The 27644-nt window shown below is 36.5% G+C and overlaps 1 protein-coding gene across 3 annotated transcripts in view; it reads right to left on the bottom strand.

Moving 5' to 3' along the window:
• Window positions 1-1602: 1602 nt before the first annotated feature.
• Window positions 1603-27644, bottom strand: part of LOC106180170 (E3 ubiquitin-protein ligase ZNRF1) — a 30139-nt gene continuing 4097 nt past the window's right edge. Inside the window, exons 2-4 of one of the 3 annotated variants that reach the window (XM_013564077.2) lie at window positions 15287-15382; window positions 7003-7108; window positions 1603-5373 (exon numbers count right to left, since the gene is read on the bottom strand). In XM_013564077.2, coding sequence (XP_013419531.2) covers window positions 5316-5373; window positions 7003-7108; window positions 15287-15382 — 260 coding nt within the window. In that variant the 3' untranslated portion in view covers window positions 1603-5315. Of the gene's footprint in view, window positions 5374-7002; window positions 7109-7765; window positions 7876-15286; window positions 15383-27644 lie in introns of those variants that run through there. The other 2 variants (XM_087011134.1, XM_087011133.1) reach the window with 2 other exon arrangements.

Raw genomic sequence — 27644 nt, 5'->3', positions numbered from 1 at the left:
CTCTCAATTGATTACTTTCAAAAAGTTTGCATCATCAAATAAAAATTCAAAAGTAAACGTTCTATAATGTGTAACTATGAATTCATATTGCTTTGTAACTACCAGTGTTTTCTGCATCATTTTCAAGAGAAAAGCTTTCTTTGATGTCCAGCTTATTAACTACGTTATATACGTACGAGTATATTTTATTCTTCCAGAGAGCAAGCCAAATATTGTTTTGCATAAACTGCTCGTATATGAGAGAGACTAGAGCTTACAACATGTCTGCCTTATTTTCACAATACAGCTGTTTTGCCAAACATGGGCACCAGTGTTTTAGGGTGAAATAAAGAAACTCATGTAAGAAGGTGTAGATATTGTGTCTCATTATACCCAGCATGTATGAGTAGAACACTTCCATTGGTTTATTTTTATAGGTTTATAATCTGTGGTTATGGATTATAATACGACATAAAACATCATCAGATAACTTTCCAAAACGCATCTCCCTCATATCTTATTTGACTTCTCATATGGAGGACAGCTCTATCAGCACGGAGATGTCTGCATATACTACAATGTCAGGTAGCCATTTCATTTTTCATGCTATGGGTTTAGCCGTAAAGCATCTGAAGTTCAAAGAGGTATTTCATGAATTTGCTGGAGTTGTAAAGGCCACGTTGACTGTGCATGAGATAGCAAGTGAATTAGCCAAAAAAAGTAATAATAATAATAAAATAAAGAAACTTAAGTCAGTTCCCTGGCATAGTTGACTAGGATTTCGATCAGGATGCTGTTACACTGCTCATGATAGGGTAAGGTGTGCCCATGTGACCATGTAACCTTGGTAATTAAGTTCTTAGCCAGGGAACCTGACTGAAGTTTGTTTTGTGAAACCGGGACCAGGTACCTTTTTTTCGTCATTAATTTGCTTGAAGCAGGATTTGATAAACCCCAGTCTAATGGCTAGGTCTAGACGTAAGACTGAGTGGAAAGATGTGAAAATGCAAATTGGGGTAGCAGCCAACTGTTTAACTCTGACATTATTTGGCATTATCTGACATTAAGAGATAAAATGATGAAATTGAGATAAAAGTTGTTGGACATTGCTGCTAATGCACCGAATTTGCGCAGAAAAAACTCGGGGTTTGTAAAGGTGAGAGTTTGAAATGTTAGCGGATATGAAAGAGTGGCAATAAACGTTTTTAACTGGGGGTTACAAAGTTCCTTTTTTTGAAATCGAGTTATTTATTTCTATTTACCTTACATGTTTTTATACGTTATATTTATATATTGAAATCACAGTATAGACTGTCTCGTTTCTTTGTTTACTGAGGTTTTTAGCCGCGCTGCAACTAGTTTCCGAAGGTGCTCAACATCAATGAACTAATACACCATAACTTCCTTTATGTATAGACATTCTTTTAAGCAGTAACGTGTGGTAATTTTTCATAAAGGAGCTCACGTTTTATCCAATAATTCAGTTCCAAACCACTATCACCGGTGGTCCAGAGACTGGTCAAAATTCCAATGATCAAAAGGTGCGGCGATTTCACGATTTCCACACGACGTACTGGCAATTGGGGAAAGCAAGAGAGAGAGAGAGAACAATACAAAGTAATATCATTTCATCACAGTTTTATTTCCATATAAATTATAGCATTGCCTTTTGCAAAACATCGATATTTAGATATTACCATTATATTCAGATTTCATATGCGATTCAAACCATGCGAAGTCATGTGTGCAAAGTTTACAAAGTGAAAATACAAAATACAACTTTTTATGCCCTCATTTCATCGCTGCTTCATTATCCTTACATTATATCAGCCTTTTCTACGCTGTTAGCGCCACAAAATCTAGCGGGGTGGGCCGCTCTGTGCAACATTCATGTGCAAAAATGCACTTAAAGGTGCACAGAATTATCCAGAGCGATATCTGACAATATCCAGTGGACAAATTATCTGTAGAGCTAAAAGAGAGAAAACAAATGCAAACTAACGGTTATCTAAGAGACAGTTCCCAGACCACATTGTACTATCTTTGGGGCGAACTATCTCCAAGGGGATTCTCGCTAAATTACAATCAACTTAAGCGGCTTAGATGTCTGACACGCCTACTGAAGCTTATAGGGGGTAATTAACTATCGTTTAGTAGGCTTGCCAGACATCTAAACCGCTTCAGCCGAAAGCAATTTAGAGACAAAAATCCTTGGAGATGGACCGATCCTGTTAGAACAATCAAGGTATGGAAACCCAGTCTAAATATATCCATCTTGTGAACCAGACGGAATTACAGATACCTTTACAACATAATGTAAGCTGGATTTATTTTCGATCCAAGATTGAGCATGAGCTTTGACAAATATTTTCACAAACTTATCACAAATTTGTCACCTGCCCAATTTCTTACATTCAGCCGCGTCAGAGAAAAAGTTTTAAATGTGTTTTTTGCTTTCTGTTGAACCCAGAACAATACTTGGTGTACGCTCCATCCTCACAGAAATTACTACAGACGTTTAAGCTCCTGGGTAATCAATTTGATTGACCAGAGAAGCGATTATATTGTATACCAGTCAAACTTAAAACTGTTACTCGACGCAATATGTTTAATATGTCAGCAGGACAATAGGCCACATGACATTGCCAAGGCAATCTACGATTGTGGTAGCGGTGACATGGCGGGCAAAACACAATTGCGACCTTCGGCCGATTCCGTATCTATCTGCTCAAAGTGTAGTTACGGAAACGCCGATGTGTCCCAAACGTACAATGACCGCCTATCAAATTCAACCACCTTCGCCCAGGATTTTCAAAGATTGGTACTTTTTTGCTGTGCCATATCCCTGTTGGTGTTAATGTCTTTCAGATAAAATTTTACAACATGCGCCAAATTTACAGACGCCATGAAGTTCAATTTATGAACGCCAGACTCCCAAAACCAACTCAAGCACCAATTACTAAATTAAAGTAATTTCCCATAGCATAAATATAACTCAAATATAAATTCAAATACATAACTAAATGTTTTCAATCATGTTAATGTGATGGACTCTGCTAAATATTAATAACTAGTGTTCACCTTAATGTCGCCAAGGTTTCGCCAACCTGGACAAATTTCACAGTAACATGGTTTGGGCTGCAATTATGAACCGCATCAATTTGGCATCAACTTCGGAATAAAGAAAGAAATTGGCATTTAAGTAAAATGTGGCAAACCAAAGTTGATCTGAAAGTGCTAATTAATAATGCTGATATCTTTCAACTAACCGAGTCTAGTTTCGACTATTACACACCCGTAGGGTCAAAGTTTTCAACCAAATAAAAATGGTCTGAATCGCTATCAAAATGTAACATTTGCCGCCAATGACTTACCACGCTATACGTCAATGTATTTATCAATATCTGGAGATTTAGAACCAGATCACTCTAACGTATCAAAAAGGCGTTACAAAAAACATCTCCCGTAAGAGACTTGGCCCTCCACTTTTTGCACCCCAATACCAATTTCCTAAAACCACATCACTATCGTACAGAAACCGTGTCAGAATTTTAAAAAATGGCTCGAGATCCTCTGTAAATACTAGCTCTATTGACAGATGTGCCGGTTTAAGGTTAACGTCAAACAGGCTTGTTTCCATGGCAATGGCACCCACTCTGCTTTGACGTAATGATGTGCACCTGAGAGCACGTCAATTTTGTACACCCAACTTTAACTGTGGCAGTAATTAAGGCAATATGGATTTTCAAATCAACTAATTTACTGAAGCAATATTATTTTTTCATTCATGTTTATCTTACTTTTCACCCTAAATTTCAAAGTTTTACCTGCTACTCTGATATATGCTTTCAATATATAAAGCTAGCAAATTATTCCCACCTGGCAAAAATGACATGCAAGTGTTTACTGTAAACCCTGAAACACATGCTTTCCTATTTTGTTACGAATTAAGATTAATTTTTCAGTACTCTGTAGCTTGCAATCACCGTATCTCAAATGAAACAGCATGTCATCTTGAGCAGTATGGAATTAAAAAGAAAAACATTTTAAAAATGATTGGCAATTTTACCCCTTCCTTTTCACAAAAGAACCCTTTCATGCTCATCATTTTGGTCCAAGTCCATTTATCTCAGAAATTGCAGTCATGTCAGTGCAATACTAGCTTAGATCAACAACTCCATTCATCAAAATTCTCTTCCTTTCCTATGACTGATTCAGCATCCACGCTGTTAATTCCTGAGAAAATTGCAAGGTTTCTTTGCCATTGTGATGATCAGTCTTTATTGTGTAACATCCCAAGTTAATGTCTCCAAGGAATTAATACATTCTGTGTAACTCCCAAGCCAGTCTGAAAATGTTCCCTTTTTTCACCCAAAGATTTCTGTGCATGGAAAATCCACAAGAATTCTATCTGTCTTATGCCATACATCCAAATATTCTTCAAGAAACTCGTCCAGACTCCAACTGCAATATTCCTTGGAATTATTCAGTTCTTGGCAACCCTTCAACATGAAATTGCCTTTAAATATTTTTTAAAATACAAAGTGCTCCACACAGAAACATACGAAAGAATGTCTCCTTTTTTCAGGTGGATTGTGTACAAGTCTTCCAAAGTCTTCCAAATGCGACACAGCATATCATCATCATCATGTTAGAAAACATTAGTGGTCTGGCAACTTTCTCTCTGAAAACAACATCTCACTGGCAAATGGCACCTTCATAAGACAAGGAATTCACTATACATTTAACATTCTCAGCTTTTTTCCCAACTGAGATTTCCAGGGTACCCTTGGCATTTCAATGCTTTGTTGTAAATCAATTCAAAGCTTATTCATGCTGCAAAAATAACCAGGAGTTTGTATGTTCAGGAAGTGTGAGAGACGAGGATTGACAGGACTGCTGCTCTTAGAGCATGGAGTGGTAATTAATGCTTACTTAGTAAAAATACATAACCTTACATCATTTTATGATTAACATGATGACTTAGCTCTCCTGTACAACAACAGTGTCAGTTTATAAATAAAATATGCTTATGAACATTATTATCATGAAAATGAGTTCTTTTATTACTATCTACAACCACTTGTTAATTGGTGGCAAAGTTTTCTTCCATGTAGGAAAATCCTGTATTCTCTTATCACTATAATGATGAGCCGACTGGTATCCTCTGGCACATCATCATAATTGTGTTAGTTGTGACATTGTGTTCACTGTCACCTGACTGTGGTCATTGTGTTAGGTGTGACAGACAACTGGTTGTGATATATTGTGTTCACTGTCACATGACTATGGTAAATGTGTCAGGTGTGACAAACAGTCGGTTGTGACACTGTGTCCTAATCAATGGGGTGCTCAGGGCAGGACCTATTTACATCAAACCACTGATCGATGCACCTGAAAGAAAGAAAAAGAAACTAGATAAAAAAGATTTTTCATGGTCTTCTGTGTGATGATGGTTAAAAAGTAGATGGTTTCTAAAGAGTCGTGTAAACAAGGCCCTTAGATGAAGGGTTGATATTTAAAGCCTTAAAGGTAAAAAAAAACATTGTTAGTGTATTCAGAAAGAATATTTTAAATCAAGAACATTTAAGTATCACCGTTGAGACTATGATGCCTTTTCATAAAAACTGCACCATTGAAAATTAACCGACTGACTGCAAAAACCGGTAAATACAAATAGAAATTATTCACTCACAGCTTCCAATATCTGGTAGGTTCAGAAAGAGATTATGTGTGATCAAACACCATCATATAAAAACATTGGTCACACTGGTACTGAGGAGGAGTGTTAACAGAGCTTTATGTACAATTTGAAGACTGGGGGAGGGAGGAGAGGGGGGCAGGCAGTTGGACTTGCTGTATGTGCCATGATACCTTTAGCACATAGGCTGGTTATAACTACACTTCTTTCCAAACTTAATATAAATATTTCTTATCAAAATGAGCCCACTACTGAGAAACCTGTTGGTTCCAATACAAATTCAGTTTGCAGTCTCCCGGATGAGACAGAAGTGACCCAAATCGAAGTAGGATGCCAATAACCTGCTAAAACTGCCAGTTTGGGACTATCAGATAGAAGTTTTTAAAATGATGTCCTGAGAAGGTGGGTCACCAGGGAAATCATAAAATATGTGGACTGCAGCAAGAGATACAGATGCACAATATTTTTTCAGGCACATTGTATTGATAAAATATTTATATTTAAAGCAAACTCTCATTGATGCACAATCAAGAATGTGCCTGAAACAGGACAACTGCACTTAAAAATCTTTTTGTCTAAAACAAGCACCTAGAGGACCATATTGAATTATACTGGGCTTCCATTCACACAGGTCATTGTAACTTCAGTTGAATTCTGTGGGGAGTAATATCTATTTATTACCAGAAGACAGACACAACAGAACTTATCAATAAGTCTACTGGCCTGGGGCACTATACAAGCTACAGTCAGCCCAAGTTAGCGTCTTAATTATTTACCCAAAGATGAACAATAAATAGCGTCTGTTTGGCATTTTTATTGATACAATCTCTTTCCACTTCTGATTGTATAGACTGAATAACTCTGCTTAGGAACTTTTAGAAAACTTAAGTTTACACAAAATATTTTGTGGTCATTTTTAGAGTTTACTAACAAAGATTTTCCCAACTGGGACATTCTGATGAGATCGAATCAATGAACAAAAGCCATGTTAAGACAAAGTCAGTCTTAAACCTGTTTTGGTCCAGATTTTACTAGTACAACAGTAACCAACACTTTCTTTGCTCACACTTATGTACAGAATGTTAAAATTTTGATATAATTTGTTTTTTTTTTAATGAGATCAGTCTATTATTTCTATCATGTCACTGACCTGGTGCAAAGGACAACTAGAATTTGGTGTTAGAGCCCATTCCCAATGTTATATTTATCAGTCCAAAAATACTGTAAATTTTAGCAGAAGTTTCAAAAAATTTTTCCATTCTTATTTCTGCAGTGAAAACTCAAATATATTATATATATAAGTGACTTCATGAAATACTCACGGTTTATGATATACACAAAGACAAGGAAGGCGGGCAATAGTGTCACCCTGCTGGAGGTCCTCAAAACATATTACACATTCCCCCTTATCCTCTGTAAGCACATCCTCTGAAAATGTAACAATAAACATATTACACATTCCCCCTTATCCTCTGTTAGCACATCCTCTGAAAATATAACAATAAACATATTACACATTCTCCCTTATCCTCTGTTAGCACATCCTCTGAAAATATAACAATAAACATATTTCACATTCTCCCTTATCCTCTGTTAGCACATCCTCTGAAAATATAACAATAAACATATTACACATTCTCCCTTATCCTCTGTTAGCACATCCTCTGAAAATATAACAATAAACATATTTCACATTCTCCCTTATCCTCTGTTAGCACATCCTCTGAAAATATAACAATAAACATATTTCACATTCTCCCTTATCCTCTGTTAGCACATCCTCTGAAAATATAACAATAAACATATAACACATTCCCCCTTATCTTCTGTAAGCACATCCTCTGAAAATATAACAATAAACATATTACACATTCCCCCTTATCCTCTGTAAGCACATCCTCTGAAAATATAACAATAAACATATTGCACATTCCCGCTTATCCTCTGTAAGCACATCCTCTGAAAATATAACGATAAACATATTCTACATTCTCCTTTATCCTTTGTAAGCACATCCCCTGAAAATATAACAATAAACATATTACACATTCTCCCTTATCCTCTGTTAGCACATCCCCTGAAAATATAACAATAAACATATTACACATTCCCCCTTATCCTCTGTAAGCACATCCCCTGAAAATATAACAATAAACATATTACACATTCCCCCTTATCCTCTGTAAGCACATCCTCTGAAATTATAACAATTAACATGATAATTATGACAATTTAAGTATGATAAATGTGATATCTGATATTTTATTAAAAAATGGAATGAATTAAGAAGGTACTACACAATATTATGTTGCAGCATTACAGTAAATCCTTACTTACAACTTTGAAGTATAAAACAAAATACAGTAACAACTCTTTCCTGATGCTTATTTCAGCAAAAATCAGAAAAAATATTGCTTTCAGTTTTAGACATCTACACACTTTATCTAATTGACAGGACTTAGCAGTCTAAGTTTAATATAAAAACTTGAGATTCTTTATGAAATGTTTCCAAATCTTTTCAGAGTCAATTCAAGTCCCACACCTGGACCCTCCTTTCAGAACCCCAATATAACAACAGACCCTTTAGGAGCCTCAGACATAACCTACTCTAATACAAAAGCACCCCTTCGAGTACCTCTTGTTCAATCAATATAGCGCCATTCCTCTCTCTGATCTAGGTCTATGGCTATTTATAGGCAACGTGCTTCTATTCAGCTTTGGCAGAGATTCAATCTATGGGGCCCTTTAAGGGGACATTAAAGGGCACATTTTTTCAATTTTATTTTCAATTTTATTTTCTTCTTCTGTTCACTCACTTAGTAGGATGTATATATTAATAATATGGCATATATGCATACATTTCATTATTTAACCTCTACTTCTTCTCAGGGTTTCTTCATTGCCTGAAAAGCACTCCCAGGAATATCACTTATGATATACACTGATACTAGTGATGACATACTGAAAAAGCACTGGAAGTGTGATCAAATGTCTACTAATAGATTCTGTCCTTTATATCCTGAATGAAAAAGATGGGACAAATGTCCCTGGCCAGACTGTCATTTGACTCATTACTTGTTGTTGGTCACCACTTTTGTTTTCTCCATCATTTTTGCTAAAATGCTTATGAAATGTAAACATGTACTCCTCTTAATTTCATTTTTTTTTTAATTTAAAATGTCATCCACTGTTCTACTGGCATCAGCTTATTATCCATTAGTATAGTGTATGCTCCTTCCAAACTAAATGATGTCTGGAGCCTGCTAGCTGCGTCACAAAATGATTCAAGTCAAAATAAATAAAGGTAAGATCCAAGGCCACTTCTCATAAGTTTGTAAATTACAACATTTTATTATCATTTGTAACAATCCACTAAATAATCTTATCTTAAAAGCTTTTAAAAAATCAAACTTCCAAGAATTTGTAGCAACTTAACTGAAAGTCAGATGCAATACCATAGGAACTATAAGTGAATATGTTTCAATCAAAGTCAACAGAAGAGAGCAACACAATTACAAATGCCCTTTATTTTGAGAAAAGTCCAAATGCCTTCTTCCTGCCATATTTCTGTGAACAATTTGCAAGCCTTAAGCTTCATTAGTCCCTCTCAGATTCATGCTGTCGGAAGGAATAAAAACCAAGACACACACAATCAGAACTTTTATGTTGACGGCAAAACGCTTCTGCAGGAATTCTTGGAAAACCACATCCAGCCAGCAAGGCTTGATGAACACAATGTCGATGGAAAGGCCATAAACCACCAAGAGATCCTTCCCAGACTCAATTTGTGAAGCAAATAAAAAACCTTTGATGTGTTGCCAGTGACTTTATAATTGATGAATATCTGATAAAAATGAAACGCATGCCTTGCAAAATTAAATAAACAAATTAATAAAACTAGAGGATCAGAGAGGCGATACCGCCTCCGGATATTGTACCACCAGCTGGAGTAAGCGCATTTGAATGGAACCACCCCCGCCCCCCCAAAAAAAAAAAAAAAAAAAGGGACACCACAACCAGTCTTGTCCTTGACAAGCTCTATGCAATAAACAAGAATTTTCAAAATATGCAAAAAAAAAAAGAAAGAAAAAACATAACATAAAAATGGTCCAATCAAGCGGATTTTCCAATTGGCCTGTATTTTCCTAACATTGATCACTCCTGTGATTTTCTAGACAATAGGCCTATTGGTTTTCCTTGAAATGTGTTATCAGTGTTGCATATATGCTGACAAAAGAGAAAACGTAAGGGCAACACTGAGCATATCTCTGCTAGTTTTGAAGATATGAGGGGCAAGAAAATATGCAAAGGTCAGTTCATGGTATATGATTTCCTATTCAAGTTAAATAGTAACTATGGGTATCTCCTTGCTAATTTTGGAGATAAAGAGGCCAGAAAACATGCAAAGTATAGTTCATCATAAAAAGTAGGTCAAAGGTTAATTTCAAGGTCACAGTTAGATTGCCAGTATATGACTTCCTGTTCAGGTTCAATAGTAACTATGGGTGTATCTCTGCCAGTTTTCGAGATATAAGGGAGATAATTTTTGCAAAGTTCAGTTCATGGTGAAAAGTAGGTCAAAGGTCAATTTCAAGGTCACAGTTAGATTATCAGTATATGACTTCCTATTCAAGTTCAATAGTAACTAAGGGCTTATCTCTGCTAATTTTTGAGTAATTCACATTTTATTTTCACCACTGAATTTTGGATGTTGAACTTTTTGATTAGTGCAATGCCTAAGCCGTATCAAAAACAAAAAAAATGGACACCACCCCCAGTGCTGCCCTTGACAAGTTCTACAAAATGCAAAAAACAAGAGGTCTCTAGCATTAACGGTTCCAGAATTAGAGAGAATTTTCAGTTTCGGCATCTAATGGCCGCTACTACCATGAAAATGCACCGATTGACCCCAAACTCACGAAAATGAAAGATGACCCTAAGGGTAACACCTGCCCATAATATTATAGGTAAGATATGTTTCGTTTCTAAATATCGGCTGAAATAAATATTTTCTCGCAAAAAATTCCCATTTTTAGAAAATTTTGGCCTGTTTGACCTTGAAATAAAGGTCAAAGGTCAAATCCAAGGGCATATTTGAAATCCTCACATATGAATTTTGGGCAGCCATCTGTTGTAATTTTTCCCATAATTCCATCGGTTTGGGAGATATTTAGCATTGAATTTTCAAAATTTTTGACAAGGGTGCATTTCAACGAGCGTCACGCCCAGGTCAATGCACCAACTGAGACAAAAAAACCTGGGGGTTCAAGTTGAGATTATATGTGACCTAAATCCAAGAGATGGGGACACAGGTCCTTGCGGTCTAGGAGGAGAAGCGGTAACGGTGACTCGTATCCCACGTCATCCTGCGGAGCCGCAGGAGCCGCAGGAGCCGCAGGAGCCGGCGGAGCCGGCGGAGCCGGCGGAGCTGTACGAGACGGGTCGGGACTAAAACCATGAGTACCGCCAGCGTACACGCTGGTGGTACTAATAAAACATGAAATTTTCAGCAATTATCTTCTAATCACCAAGGAGGTTTTACTTAATCAAAATATGGTTTTTGAACTCTTAATCTCTTAATTTTCACTGTCATGAGTAAGACCCCATTCCCAGAGATTAGATCGATCCATACTAGATCGACCTAACTCCCTGGGGGTTCATGCTAAATAGCTGTCAGCCGAGCGGGCACAAAAGTTAATTACCCCCTTACAGCTTCTAGTAGGCGGGACGGACATTTAAGCCGGATTATCTGACAGTAATCTAGTGGGACTCCCCACGGGGATAGATCGATCTAAATGTCTGGGAATACGCCCTTAAACTCACCAGACCTCATCCTAATTAAGAAGGGATCATAACACTGATATGAGCGAGATTGGTGACATGTATTGGAATTTCCAGGAAAATGTTTTTTTAGCTACTTTACCTCAAATTCTAAATTCTATATATACTATGATCAATTTCAAATTAATGGGGAATAATATACTATAACATTATTTAATTACTGTACAATGTCTTAAACCTAACATATGATCCTTTTAAATAAATAAATAAATATATATAATATAAAGCAAAAACAAATTGTCTAACAGGAGTGACCAATTACTTGGATGGGGGTGATATATTTAACAGTCGGTGATAAAAAAAAGAGATGTAAAGAACAATCATAAGCAATTCAAGACCACAATCTACATACACCTTGTCATTTAAAAACTTCCAAACGATACATCATTTCAACAATAAGACCACCATATCATGCAAATTCATATAAAAATCCAGACTTTATTGTCCCCAATCGATCATTTAACACAAAAGTATGAGAACATGAAAACATTTCCTACAATACTCCATTATGATAACTGTTAAAGTCTAAATTTAGACGTGTTTCCAGCCAGTCTAGAATCAGCCCAGTTCTAAATGACGACTGTTCAGAGCCTATGTAGGACCAATCCATCGCCTGAGCAGGCACGCACCCCACCATCAGACAGACTATAGATACATTTTCTCATTGGCCTCTCAAAACAAACAGGAAATTACTTCACAAGTGGCTCTTGCGTTAACAATTAGAACATACAGACGCACACACTTTGGACCATACTATCAAAGTAGGCAACTTGTCATATCAAACTGCAATTATTGCTGAGGTTTGAACAGGAATTGTTCACTGCCCAATTTGATCTAAATATGCAACCCATCCCTGCCCCTGCTATGTATTCTATTATTCTTCCAAAACCAAATCAAAGTATGGCCATTGCAATAACATCCACTACCATCTCAGTCATCAAATCAGTCATCAAATCTCTCCAACATCCATTTCATTGATATTATCCTTCAATCAAGCAAATGCATACTGACCAAGTATATATACCTATTATAATAACACTGCATTATTACTTCAACATGTAGTGTATTTTAAAACATCCAATATTACTTCAGTTATCTCTTCCTGTTAATTTCCTTTCAACTGATCAATCAATGAATCAGTAGGTTGGTCAGTCAGACATTCAACCAATCAATCAATCTTTCAGGTTCACATATTATAAATTCAGCTGACAACAGCACATCCCAGAAATGTCTATTATGTGGCTAAAATTACTTGATCAGTCTTTTTAATGTAAATACCTCTGGTTCTGCCTGTATTCAGTAACTTGTACAAAATCAGTTGTAATGATAGAGTAACATGACGTACATAAATGCCAAATACAAAATGCTACAAGCTGTATACAATGTTTGGTATCTGCTAACACGACCTTGTTCCATAGAAAAAAGCTCTGAGGAATGTTTGTTACCTCGATTGCAGGTCCAAATAAAAAAGGCCAGTTTTTAATCACATTTCAGTTAAAAAGTCAACTACTACGGTATATATCTGAGGAGGGGGTGAAGGGTAATGGGCAGAGAGAGAAAGAGAGAATTGTTGCGGATTTTAGGCAACCTTGGAAACCATGGAAACTTGGAGAATTAATCAATCTGACACTGACAAGGCGCTCTCAATAAAACTGAGTACCCTGAGTTATATAGAGTTACTAAAAACTTTTATCAACAGTAAACCTTTGCTATTTCCACTAACACCCTGAATTTCAGACAGAGTTTCCAGAAATTTAACTCTATCATCAGCATGTCTCTGTGATGTCCAGTAACACCCTGAGATCTGTTTCAATAAACCCTGAAACTCAGGGTGCTCTCTGAGTGAAATCAATCAAACAAAACAGATTTTTTTGGTCCGAGTCTGCCAGCCAATATCTTCATTGACTTGGTATCACGTTATATTTATTGAGTGAAATCTTCACTGGGTTGAGACTTACACCAGGCACACTAGACACAGACACACTACCCAGATAAAACCAAACAAGATATGACTTTTTATGTACTAGTAGTTCATTTAATTATCTTTCTACTCAATTTTCTTCTTCTTTATTAGGCAGGAAGTCATTCTATCAGAATGCTGACAAAATTTTCTGCAAGCAGACAAAGATAGATACATTTTTCCAGTCTCCACAGTCCCTCTCCCTCAAGAAAATAGAACATTTTTACAAGCATCAGCCATTACAAAACAATTTTCCTTTCCATAATGCTGCTGTCACTCTCAACAAATAAGTTCATCACAACTCAATTTTGACAGCAAGGAAACACATCACCTCCCGGAGCGACCAATCTGCACATAGTTAGCCATCTTTCCTGGAAATTCCCTAGAGCAGACAACATATGGACTGGGTTGTCATTCCTAGAACAATCTAACAGGATCGATCCATCTCCACGGGGTTTCTCACTAAATTGCTTTCAGCTTAAGTGGCTTAGATGTCTGGCACGCCCTCTAAAGCTGCTAAACGATAGTTAATTACCCCCTATCAGCTTCAGTAGGCGTGACAGACATCTAAGCCGCCAAAGTTAATTGCAATTAAGTGAGAATCCCCCTGGAGATAGTTTGATCCAAAGTTAGCATGATAGGGTCTGGGAATGGTCTTCTTAGACTGATTTGGCTACTGTAAAGTGGCTTTGCTGAAGACCTCAATTTGTTTTCCATGATCGCTGAATTAGATTATGTTTTCCAGTGTCTTAAAATTAGATTTCTAATTCAACAATTTTACAACCAATCATATAATTTGTCTTCAAAATTTTAATCTGATAACTGATGATTTGAATGAGACAAAGTGAATAAAAATCTATTCTCTGAACCGAGAGAGCCTAGAGATGGAAAAAGACAGAAATATGGCATATGTGAAGCCAAGGTCTCTGAAGGAATTTCCCTCATCCATTACTACAAGTCAAACATGATTTTTTCAGCCTGTCAAAGAAATATTTTGACTCATCTTTCTCTAGATGATTACACAAAAGAGCAGCAATAAATGTTATTCACTGTAATTTTCTGTACATCATTTTTGAACATGATACTAATGATTGTCTCAATGACAGAAGTAATCTTCATGATGGAGTTAAAATCAATGTGTCTAACCAAACGACCTGACTCCCTGCCAACAGCTGCAAAATATCGTTTGTCACATACTAGTATACATTACAAATTCTTCTTCTAGTTATTCAATTTTATAATAATAGTGATGATAATATAATAATATAAGCAATTACAGTACTGACTTTAGATTAGGTCATCTTGATAAATTATTAACCCTCAGCTATGATAATTGACCCGCACCAAAAATCATTGCCATCAATTATCTAATCTTATGATGCATATTCTAATTTTAGTAATCTCACTTCAATATCATTATGAACAATGGCAGGAGAGAGGGGGGAGGGGGGAGGGGAGGATCAGACAGGAGCCTGGGTGTGGCAATACAATCTTTAAACATTTTACAGGAGATCAAATACTGAGGCCCCTGGGAATTTAAAAAAATTTTGAAATTCATTGGTTCTGTGAAAAAAGCTCATGTTTGGGGGGGGGGGGGGGGGAGGGGAGGCGGAAGAGGGGGTTCTGGCACCTATCTTTTTCCTGAAGTAAAAAAACCAGACATAAAAGTATCAGTGTGATGGCTGATCTCAAACCTTTTAGAAACAGATTCACTAACCTTTATAAATTCTCAATTTCCAGAAACAGGTGAAACCATGTCTTTTCTTTTTAATTTTTTTTTTTATTTTGTTCAAACAACTACTTACCATTATAACTAATTCTTGGTCGTGTTAAACACATGACTAGATGACACTCTATATCATCAGGCAATACCAGCTTGGAACAAATTGGACACTTGAGCCCTGGAAATAGGAACATAACAGAGCATAACCTCAGATGATGATGACAATGAAATGAGCAACTGTAGACTAATCTATGTTACTTAATGATAAAAGAAAACATAAGGGGATGGGAAACGTTGCATTTTATGACTGGTTGGAATGAAGTATTCTGATTTACTACAAAAGTTAATTTCAAAGTATTTTGTTGTTGTTGTTGTTTTTTTAGTATTGCATGCTATTGCATAATATTATGGTAAAATGTACTGGAATGTATACTCGTTGAATCCACTATATACCAAATTTAAATATTTTTATAGTCATATCTAAAACTTCAAAAGTCACTGGGACATGAAATGCATGATACTGTAAATGGGAAAATAATCAACATCTCTAAAGCAATTCAACTTTTCTTTGAAAAACATTTTATTTTTGTATACATCTATAATTCATGCAAGACTCAACTCACTAATTTGTCTGTGCATAAACAAGAATTGCAAATGCTGCACGTTATACTATTATGGGCTACTTTATATTTAAACATGTTCATATGATGTTATCTAAGCCCTATGGTTATGTGTTGTATAGATAGTTGTGAATATCATTTACACACCCCTTAGTAACAAAAAATAGCTCAGGAAAAATGTCAAGGCTAGCTGATAAAAATTAGTCTGCTTGTGTAATCAGAGAGTTGGTCTTGGGGGAAGACATTCAAGCAAACAGTAGAAATGTAGAAACAGAGAGGGAGTTCAACTCATGTACGTGTCCATGTGTGTGTATGTGCATGAGAGAGAGAGAGAGAGAGAGAGACCAAACATAAGAAACTATATTGTAAACAAATATATAACAGCAAACAGGTGACTACCATTGCATAAATAACTGCCTGCCCTATTGCTACTCTTCACTGCACACCTGCCATGACGGATGAACTATAATGTCAGGTATGACATTACAACGCTTTCCTCCCCACGTTAGTACACCTCATTAGACAGGTAGACAACATATCACCTGTACAGCATACAACTATCTACACCCACCTGTGGGCTTTAACAAGTAGGATATATAGTGTCTCTCTCTCTCTCTCTCTGCATATGTGTGTGTGTGTGTGTGTGTGTGTGTGTGTGTGTGTGTGTTCTCTCTCACTGCATGTGTGTGTGTGTGTGTGTGTTACCCAGATAGACTGATTTATCCCACCAGTTGAGCAAGCTGGGTATAGCTATAGTGTCAGTACTACCAAGACCACTAAATAGGCTGCCATGACACAAGATTACATCTCAACTTGTTTCTGCAGATTATTATTATCTAGTATAAAACACACGCACTTGAGATGATGCCTTTTATCTACAATCATCATTATTACTTTTTAACTGAAGTTACAGAGGCAAAAACTTGTGACAATCTCTTCGTCTGTGCATGTGTGGGAGCACTTTCATATATATGCGTGCATGTGTGTGCATGCATGTATTAGGTCTGTCTACGTCCTACGTTCTGACTCGTAACTCAAACACTCTACTAGTCCCATTATTGTATTGCAAAACCAGACAACTTTGTACAATGAAATCTTCAGTCTAGCCCACCAATAACTGCTATGATCTCTTGACAGGGACATGTACTGAGTACTTCTTAATGGTTGGCCAATTTGACATGCCTTGTTAATTGAGGCAATTAGCAGATGACTGGCAGATCCTTGATATGTAAATTGACTGACACAGCCTTGTATTCATGGTTTATTGGTATCAGGTAAAGCAGAGAAAAGGCAGGAAACTTTCCCCTTTCCCCAAATTTTTCCAATTTTTTAATCTTTTCATATAAAACCCAGCAATGTTCTCAACTCTCTTTTACACAATAAAAGGACAAAAATTTTTCCAAAGAAGGAAAATCTCATCCACATATTCTGTGCCTGAAACTTGTGGTTTAAAATACCAGGCCTCCTCCTGCTTTCCACAACATGCCTCTACAACCATCTGAGTTGCTTCCAAAAACCCACAACAGTAAATTAATCTCCTCCATCATCTTAATATGAGCAAAGTTCACTCCAGGTGAGGATTTGAACAGGTACACATGGCACCCGAGTCAGGTAAAAGAGGTGTCTCTCATCACCAGGTGAGAGTCTGGATGCTCTGGAAACATCACCCTGCATCTCATAGTATCAGTAATCACCCTGCGTCTCACAGTATCAGAAGTGATCTTCATAAACCGTTCATCCAAAGAGAAATGTGCCTGATTTTCCCATGTAACTTTTGTTGTTAACCTGTAGAATTTTTTAATCAAGTCTCACCTAAGCACCAAAACTAACTAAGGCTTGTTTCACAAAAGCACCCTGAGCTTCAGAGATAACTTGCCACTAACCTCTTCACTATAGCCTATCTTCATCGTGTCAAGTTACCTCTGACCACATTCGATAGCCTCCGCCGCCCGCCAATCAAATTTAAAGCCTGCACTCAATGACTCATTGAACGATCTAGCCAATGAACGCGAACGAGTCAAAGCGCGCTTTGTTCAAATCCGGACCAATCAAAGATAAGGCTGAATATCAGGGACTTGCCGTAACCTGTGGGCAGCACGCAAAATACATCATCCCTCAGTAGATAATGATGCAGGGCCTCAAACTGCTCTGGTTTCAATTCCGATATACTCATATTTTGCAAAGAATCAAGAGATAACTTAACACATTATTTTACGTAGTCACTCGTATGAGACGCCATGCTTTCTTTGTGTTCGGTTATGCACTCGGAACTACTCGGATGTCTCCGCACTCGACAATAACTTTGTTGTTAGTATGGAGCTTGCGGAATCAGCCGAGGATTGCCGATTGACGGTCAACCAATCAGCGTTTTCACCAAACTTTGGTGAAAAATTTTGAAACATGGATTCGATTGGCTTATATAAACTAGGTCAAACTATTTTCGTCAGAGGTAACTTGACACGATGAAGATAGGCTATAGTGAAGAGGTTAGTGGCAAGTTATCTCTGAAGCTCAGGGTGCACAAAAGAGCCTCAGCCCTAAAATTTGTCTTGACTTTTAGACTGGGTTCCCATACCTAGATCGATCTAACAGGATCGATCCATCTGTAAAGTGTCTATCAGTAAATTGCTTTTAGCTAAAGCAGCTTAGATGTCTGGCACGCCAAATGAAGCTGCTAAACTATAATTAATTACACCCTAGCTGCTTCAGTAGACGTGGCGGTCATCAAAGCAGCTTAAGTTGATTGCAATTTAGTGAGAATCCCTTCGGAGATAGATTGATCCATAGTTAGTACGATAGGATCTGGGAATGGTCCCTTAGACCACATTTTAGTTCACTCTCAATGTGCCTAGCTAGTACCAGCAGTATTTCAGGGGCAGATTGAGGCTGTCTTCTGGGTCTTCCAAAAGACGGTCAAATTTCTAAGTTTACATTGATGAGTACCTAATTTTTTCTGTTGGAAGACGGCCAAAAAATGGAGGATGGAACAACGAAGATAATGTGGACGACTGTCAGAAAATATCTCTGGATCCGCCCCTGTATTTCATAATGCATTCATGAAGTACCAGCAATGTACCAGAGTGACCATCTGTTTTGTACCATTATTACCTTGATGCTGATATAATCCCCTACCACATTTCTGCGTAAAGCTGATCTATAAGAGTACCTTCACAGGGACCATCATTTTGAATGAACAGTATTCATTTCATTTTCATTCCTTTCTTTGAATACCTAAAAGCCCTATTTCTATAACCATCCTTTTGTTTCTAAATCAAGTCTCTGAAAGCTTCACAATTTCTCATTTTCAGCCACCACCATTTTGAGAGCAACTATTGCACACTTTAAAATAATCCAGTCTGAATATGTACCATGGTCTTATATCTTTCATGAGCCTAAATTAATAATTCTCTTTTTCATTTTTTTCTAAATAGTTCCTGAAATGTGAACAGGCAGCAGGAGTCAGGAACATGTGTACTGGCAGACATCTTGAATACCAGTCAACCACTCTGGAAACTACCACCAGGAGACAAAAATGAAGTTTTTTTCTTATTCACTTTATCTGGAAAAACTACATTAGAAAACTAAGTGGGCGATAATAGAACATCCTGCTTGAGGTCCACATGTGAATATTTACGATAAAATATCCAATTAAGGTAGATCGGTCGTTACATGTTCCAACGTTCGAATTTTTTTAAATTTTTTTTTGTTTGAAGAGACACCCAAGTACATTAAAAATTTGCAAAAAAAATTGGGGGTCACCGACCAAATAAGAGAACTAGCCCCAAATATGATACACCCTGCATATCGCACTAGTCCCCATTCAAATCAATGGGAAAATGGGTGTTTTTTCACTAAAGCATTATTTTTTATGACTTTCTGACGTTCGAATTTTTCTAAAAATTTTCTTGTGTAAAGAGGCCTCCAAGTACATATATATTTTACCAAAAAAATTGGGGGTCACCGACCAAATAAGAGAACTACGCCAAGTTGAAGTGCGTTACACCCTGCGTGACGCACTAGTCGGAAGTCCCCATTCAAATCAATGGGAAAATGGGTGTTTTTCACGAAATCGTTATTTTTTATGACTTTTTGTGTGTGTGTGTGTGTGTGTGTGTGTGTGTGTGTGTGTGTGTGTGTGTGTAGAGAGACATCTAAGTACATTTAAAACTTTCATTATGTTTAACAGTTGAAGTGAGTATACTCAGCTATTTTCAGATTTATCATACTGATGAGGTGTAGGCCTAAGCCATTTACTTTACAAAAAATTATTGAAGAGAGTAATAAGGGAAATACTCATGTATATGAAAATAGTTAATTGTCGTTGTTTTATATTAATGAATATAACATGAACGTGACATCGTAAACACTGCGTTGTCAAGTAAAATGAAGCGTCTGATACAAAGTATCAAATGCGGCATTCACGTGCTTGCTTGCGGTGCGTTCAGTACACTTTGTTTACACTGACAAGTCAAGGTCAGAAGTGCACAATTTTTCTGTATAATATAACGCAGTTTTAATTGTGATTAGTGAATTTTTTTTCAAGCTGTATGGCCATTTTCTGAACATTTGTATAAGCTACGAAATATTTCTCAGTCAAAATGAATGGCCAGTGATGAATGGCGTTACGACGCACTTCCGGTTTTCGTTGAAATCTAAGCTACGGTATGCAGCACATTCAAGGCATTCTACCTCAAAATTTACGCAGCCGCTTTGATTGGAATTTACAACACTTATTCTTTACATGATACAGCACCTACGTGCATAATTTGTGAGCTTTAGCTGTCATACATTTTCTAGTGGCAATTCAAATTGGAAAAGGAGCTACAGTATTCCGACGATTTCTTGAAGGGCATGTCTATGAACGTGCTACAGTTGTCGTATGGAATCATAGTCGACAAACGTTGTCGAAAATCTGTATCGATCATACAGAGTTACATACAAGTTGATTATGTGTGTTTATCTTATAGATAATTGTTTTATTTCCCCAAATTGATAAAACAGACTGAAGTGTCGTTAGAGACGATTGACGATGCGCTGAAATTGCGCAAATCGTCAAATTACGTAACGACCGATCTACCTTAAATGCGAGGAATTTGAACGTCTGCAGGGCAGCAATCACATCAGAGGTAACTTAGATCTAAACTAGACTCGCTAAAGCCAGCGCAAAACAAAATTTTGTAGGGACACCTACTGTACTTATACAGTTAAAACCTTTTGTGCAGGATACGTAAGGATCTCAAACTTAATACTTATTAGGACAGATTGATTAAAACAAATTAAGTTAAACCTCTGCATGAACATATTCTAAGACACTTGGGAAATTTTCTGTAAAAAAGGGTTGTAAAAAAAAAGCTTTAAAACCATGCATTTGCCCCATTTCATATATAATCTTCAATTTCATAGATACCACCACTTGAACCTTATGTGAAGTTCTACAATTTTTTAAGGTCTTATCTGCAGACAACTTCCATGCCAACTCTTAAAACAGTTTCAATGCTGCTGCCAATTTTCTAGTAGAAAAATCTCTAAGATCGCCCACTTGGACTTTGTACAAAGTATCTCAATAAATAAAATAAAAGAAACATGCCAGATGCCATTTTTTGCCACGAATGGAAAGTAAGTTCCTAGCTCCTATCAATACATGAACTGGAAACATGCACATATGCACGCACTGATTCACGCACTCAAAAACACATGCGAACACACACGTATACTAGTTAGTAAAGCAATCAGGAAAATACTGAAAATCTAGAACTTTAAAGTTTTTCCTCATCTCTGCATAATTACACAGCTAAAGAACCCATGAGTAATTTTATAAACATATATTCAACAGACACACCATAATATAATACAGGTAAAGATTTGAGTTAATTCTAGAAGCTGGATAGTACTCCTCTAATGTTACCTGCGACCTTTTAACACTAAGGTTTGCATGATCTAGGCAAAATAAATGCACTTCACCAAGTCTCATGATAAAACTTATAAGTTGGCCTTAGGTTTATAACCTAAACTGGTGTCTATCTGATCCACTATAGATTTATAGTGGTTCATATTACAATTAAGAGACAACTGGTGTTACTAGTATTTCATCTAAGATTAGCCATAGAAATTAGGCCAAATATCCTAACCTAAGAAGACTATGGGGCCATTAAGAATGAGAAGAGCTGAGTGCTAGCTGGTCCATGGCCTAAATATGGCGGACAAATATGAAAGGAAGACCGCTTAATGGTCTCTCCGTTTCTTTCACGCCTCGACATGCAGGGGCACAGTAATTAAATCTTGGCTCAAATCAACCGGTGCAGAGACGACATGTGCGGAGGCATGTAAGAGGCAGAGAGACCATTACAGGATTAAGCGGTCTTCCTTTCATGTAGGTCCACCATATTAAGGCCGTGGAACAGTTAGCAGTCAGCTTTTCTCACTCTGAATGGCCCCTATGTCTGTCTTACTCTGGATTCAGTACAAAAACAGTAAAAAATTTTAGAGTTAAAGTCTATCTCGACTAAAACTGACTTCAGTTCTTTTATGAAAATGGTCTTTAATCATCTAAATCAGATATAACTCTGTGATAAAGTCTGGTTTCATTATCTTTTCAATATTTTCAATAAAAGCCATCCATAACTGCCCAAAATACAGACTACGCAAAAATCTTACGGATCTAAACCTACATGTTTAATAACACTAATCAAGACTCTAATCCTGACCAAATTGAAACATCAGAAATACAGCAAAATAAATTACATAAAACTGAATAATCAGAAATATGACAACGTAAGTTATATAAGAGGAAATCACCCAGTCTAGACTAATCAATAGAAAAGGTCAGTTAGTTAAGCCCCCTGGTCACTTATTGGGTAATAATTGAGATCATTAATAGGAAGGCTATCAAGTAAAGACCCCCTGGGCCTTGTATTTAGTCCAAGTTAGTTTCCAGACAAAGAGCAATAATAACATTTGCTTTTAGAGGTGAGTCAACAATAAGATACATGCGTATGTATGTTTGGTCACTTTTTATTGTAAATATAAAATGTTTATAATGAAATGGAGAATGATGCCTTTGAAACAATTGGGGTTTCTGACAAGTCAATCCAAAGATTTCAGTTTTAAGCAGTTTTGATAGCTTGAGGGTTGGTGTGTCAGTAATAATCTACCAGAGCATGTCCTCTGCATATATCTGACATATGGTACTCCACCCCTACCCCACCCTACTACTACTAGGGCAACCAAGGACTCACAGTGCTATCAGCAATAGAATCCTTTTTCAGCCCAATCTCCACTCATCTGCTCAATCTTCACCACAGTTTATTAGAACGTAAATAACAGTTTATTTCTTAAATTATTTACAAAGGAACTTTTAAAGTTCTCTCAGTCATCACTTTTATATCTTTGTCACGACATCAAATAAGCATAATAATGGAAGTGATAAAATTTCACTCAACGATGACTAAATTCAGTTGTATCTACAATAACACCCCAAGTTATTTGAACTGCAATGAAAAGGCTGCTGTGAAATTTGTTCTACAATCCTTAACAATCAAACCCAGGACAATAAAACACCCAAACCGTCAGGTCTACTCCACCCAAATACTCATTCTATGTCACTTGGCATATATTTCAAACCAAACAATACATCAAGAAAGAACTACTGATAACCTTTTTATACTCAAACATGGGAGGGAATTTCCCTTCCTATTGGTCCTTCCTATTAGGGCTGCCTACAGACCCAATTCAACCAAAACTGTTTTAGTTCTGACAAGTGGGTATGTACAGTTGATTGCAATACACCCTCCAGGCATTCTCTCATTAATCAAGATATTAAAAGTTGCTGGGACAGAGCAAAGTGCAATTGAATATCTATTACTTAAAGTTAGACATAAAACATAATTGCTAAATCCCCCTGGAACATGCCTGCACAGCTAAACGGCAACAATAATTACATAGGACATGTAGAGTGATATAATATATTACTTCCAATTACATCACTTAAGTCTTTGACCCCATTTCCATAGATTTTAGATCGATCTATCCCTGTGGGGAGTCTCACTAGATTACTGTCAGCTTGGCCGGCTTAAGCGTCTGTCCCCTCTACTAAAAGCTGTAAGGGGGTAATTAACTATGGTGCGCGCTCGGCTGACTGCAATTTAGCGTGAACCCCCAGGGAGTTAGGTCGATCTAAATCTTAATCCCTGGATCAACCTAAATCTCTGGGAATTCGCCCTTTCATTGTGTTCAGACAGGCTTTGATGAAGGCCCAAAAAAGCTCCCTAACAAAAAAAAAAAAAATTCACCCCCCCCCCCCTCCCCACATACACAAGTTTCTTGACATAACTAAATATTTAGCTACCTAATCTGAATTTTGAGGGCTTGCTAGAAGTCTAGAATTTCTGGTCATCTGCTTAACTTTTGGATAGATGAAAAGATGAATGCTAACTTCTTAATTATTTGTATGAATCTCAGCAAACAACATTTTAGACAAAAAACTGACTTTAGATTTTTAGTGGGCCACAGGGGCCATATCTGTGTACAGTGCAGGCTATAGACAATCCCCAATCCTCCTCAGACACTGACATCTTAGACCCCATTCCCACAGATTTTAGATCGATCTATCCCTGTGGGGAGTCACACTAGATTACTGTCAGCTTAGCCGGCTTAAGCATTTGTCCCAACCTACTAAAAGCTGTAAGGGGGTAATTAACTGTAGTGTGCACTCGGCTGACTGCAATTTAGCGTGAACCCCCAGGGAGTTAGGTCGATCTGGATGGATCGATTTAAATCTCCGGGAATGCACTCTTATACATTACAACATATATATTTAGGCATACAAATTCAAATGGTCAAATGCCAAAAGATTTTGAACACAAACCGGTCTATGTCTGAACACCCAGCTAAACAGTCAGGTGACAAGGACATGCTATTTTGATGAACCTGTAGTGTGTACTTAACAATAAAATGCCCTACTTTGATGACAGCTTATTTTGTAAGCAAAAAATAACTGTACCAGTAAGCATGTATCTTACCACCATTTTGTTCTTGTAATTTGATTTTCTCTTTATTAACTTTATTTATTATCAATTTTATTTTAAAAATATTTCATTCAGGAAATTTGCAAGTAATAGATGATTCATAAAAGTGTCACCTGAGAATGCACAAATAAAGAAAGATAAAACAATTGTCATGATTACAAAAACACATTCATCATTGTGCATACAAAGTTGTTACATTTCACAATTTAGCTATAAAGAATCAATATACTCATTCATTGGGTGTGGACTAAATGCTACTTTATTAGAAAATTATTTATAATTGTGATACCTCAACTTCCTCAGGGCTACTATTTTTCAAAAGATCTCAACTCCAAAGGTCTTAATTTAAAAACAAATATTCAACTGGTGACTTAGCTACTTGAATTTGTAATAAGTCAGCTAATGGTGTGCTTAAAAGCATTCTAAGAATGTGTTCCCACAAGGTATAACTTAGACCGAATTAATCAGGCTAAATGTCATCTTTATACAGTTAGGTATGGAATTCAAGATAAAATAGGTGTTCCCACAATCTGACATCTTTAATGAGTAGTTTTGGTCCAAGTTAGGCCTTAAATTTATTGCATTTTTTTTTGTTCGAGTATTCACAAATGGGGATGAAACAGGATGTTCTCTTATCGCCCACCATGTTTTTTTCTGTAGTTTTTCCAGAAAAGAGTGAAACGACTTTCTTCATTGTCTCAGTGGTATATTTTAATAAATTTACAACCTCCTCTTTTCAGAGTTTGCTGCCATTGCCAACACATTAAAGTCCTGAGAGATTTACTCACTTACTTTAACTTACTTTTCAAGATTTATTTATTCACAAGTATTCATTTATTTATCTATCGCTTAATTAATTTGTTTGTTTACTTATTTTTATCAAATTTATTATTTACCTACAATTCGTTTGCTTTCAATCTATTAAGTACTAACTTTACCTGGCACATCAACTTTCCTGTCATGACACATTGTATCAGACATTTCTACCAGATATAACACATTGTATCAGACATTTCTACCAGATATAACACATTGTATCAGACATTTCTACCAGATATAACACATTGTATCAGACATTTCTACCAGATATAACACATTGTATCAGACATTTCTACCAGATATAACAAAGGTTCATATGGGAGACAATTGAAGACATCATCCTCTATTGTTACGTAACAAATCTCATTAAGCTCTACATGTTCAAAGTGTATATTGTGGTAATACACGGAAAAGACAGTTGCTTGTCATAAATTACGACCCCCCCCCCCTTCACCTTCAAAACAAGAACTGCTTACTTATTTATCAAGCAAACACACAGATATTGGAACATCCACCGATAGCAATACTGATCTGCTGTATATGACAATTTGCACAATTCTATAATTACAATCACACACACACACACATAACCAATGTATATACATACATTCAGACAAGCACAGACAGACAAATTTTCAGGAGACAGATATATATATATATAACTAAAAACATACCTTCCAATCACAAACTAAATATAGAAGTGTTTACTACCTGTTTTATTAATTTTTGCATAGCAAAGGTTGGGAAACGAAATCAAGCTTCTTGAACTTAAAATTAAAACACTTTTGTCAAACCACCTCAAACTGGCCATACCCGAATAGCAAGTTTGGACATGTCAACTCAAAAAGTCCAAGCATCTTGACCCTGTCTTCACCAGTCACTGGACCCCAGTTAACTACAGCCAGCATGCAACTCAACCTGTGGTCAGTTTGTAATCAAGATATATCCCGTCCTATATGGTGGTGGTCAGATTACTTTCGTAACCACTGTCCAGCCCTATATATCAGATATATTCACTACTAGATCCAGGGTTGAAGAACTGCTCACGACAGAAGGTTGATTTTCAATGTGATACTGAACACTGTGGTCTAGATTCGAATCAAGTTTGGCATCATGATGTGGAAAAAAATGGGAAATCTATAAAGTTGGATATAAATGGCTAATATGAAACAAGGACGGTTTTTACCAAAGAGATCACGATCAAGAGATGGTCTCAATTCTCAATCTAAAAATTCAGTTTGGACTCAGAAAAAATTTTGTAACTATGGTTACTAGTAAATGATTTTTTTAAAAAATTCAGTAAAATGACATAAAAAGCAGAAATAGAGGTTTCGTAAACAATTACTAACAGAAGAACAACACAGACAAAACACCTACAAAATTTTATCATAAATGATCAGAACTAAATACACATGCACACACATACATGCATACTAGCACACATTAAGTTTATAGCTTCAAAGGCCTCAAGCTTTTGACTGAATCATTCTTTTAAATTCTTCACATTTTAATAATGATAATAATAAATGTAAAGCATGCTCAAAATACTTTTTATTCTAAAAATTTAAAGCTTATTTTATAAGAATTTACAGTCTCAAAAACACCAAAGTAATCTGTATGACCTAGTTCAGAAATGAGGGACAGGTTTTTTATCACCCTCCCCTAATATAGGAGCAGGCCCAATAAAGTCATGTATCGCTGTTATTGCTGTTATAGATGGTTATCAAGTACACCATCTTACCAGTAACCTACCTGCTCCACAGGTCACTGCCCCACTTCTAACTGTTCCATAAAATGACTTTAGACATAAAAATTGGTTTGAACTGATAGACCCAAAATCTTCTTTTCTTCAGTACAACATACATCCAGAGTAGAATATTTAAACATAACCTGCGTCTTTCTTATTATAAAACAGACCAAATGTTAGCATGGGTTAATTTATACTGGGTCAAAACTGACTATCATTTTGGTCTACAAG

Source organism: Lingula anatina, chromosome 4 (genome assembly GCF_051362555.1).
Source record: "Lingula anatina isolate TDL-2025a chromosome 4, LinAna3.0, whole genome shotgun sequence".
NCBI classification, from domain to species: Eukaryota; Metazoa; Brachiopoda; class Lingulata; order Lingulida; family Lingulidae; genus Lingula; species Lingula anatina.
Note: the sequence above shows the minus strand (reverse complement) of the source record. Positions and strands in the feature narration are given on the sequence as shown.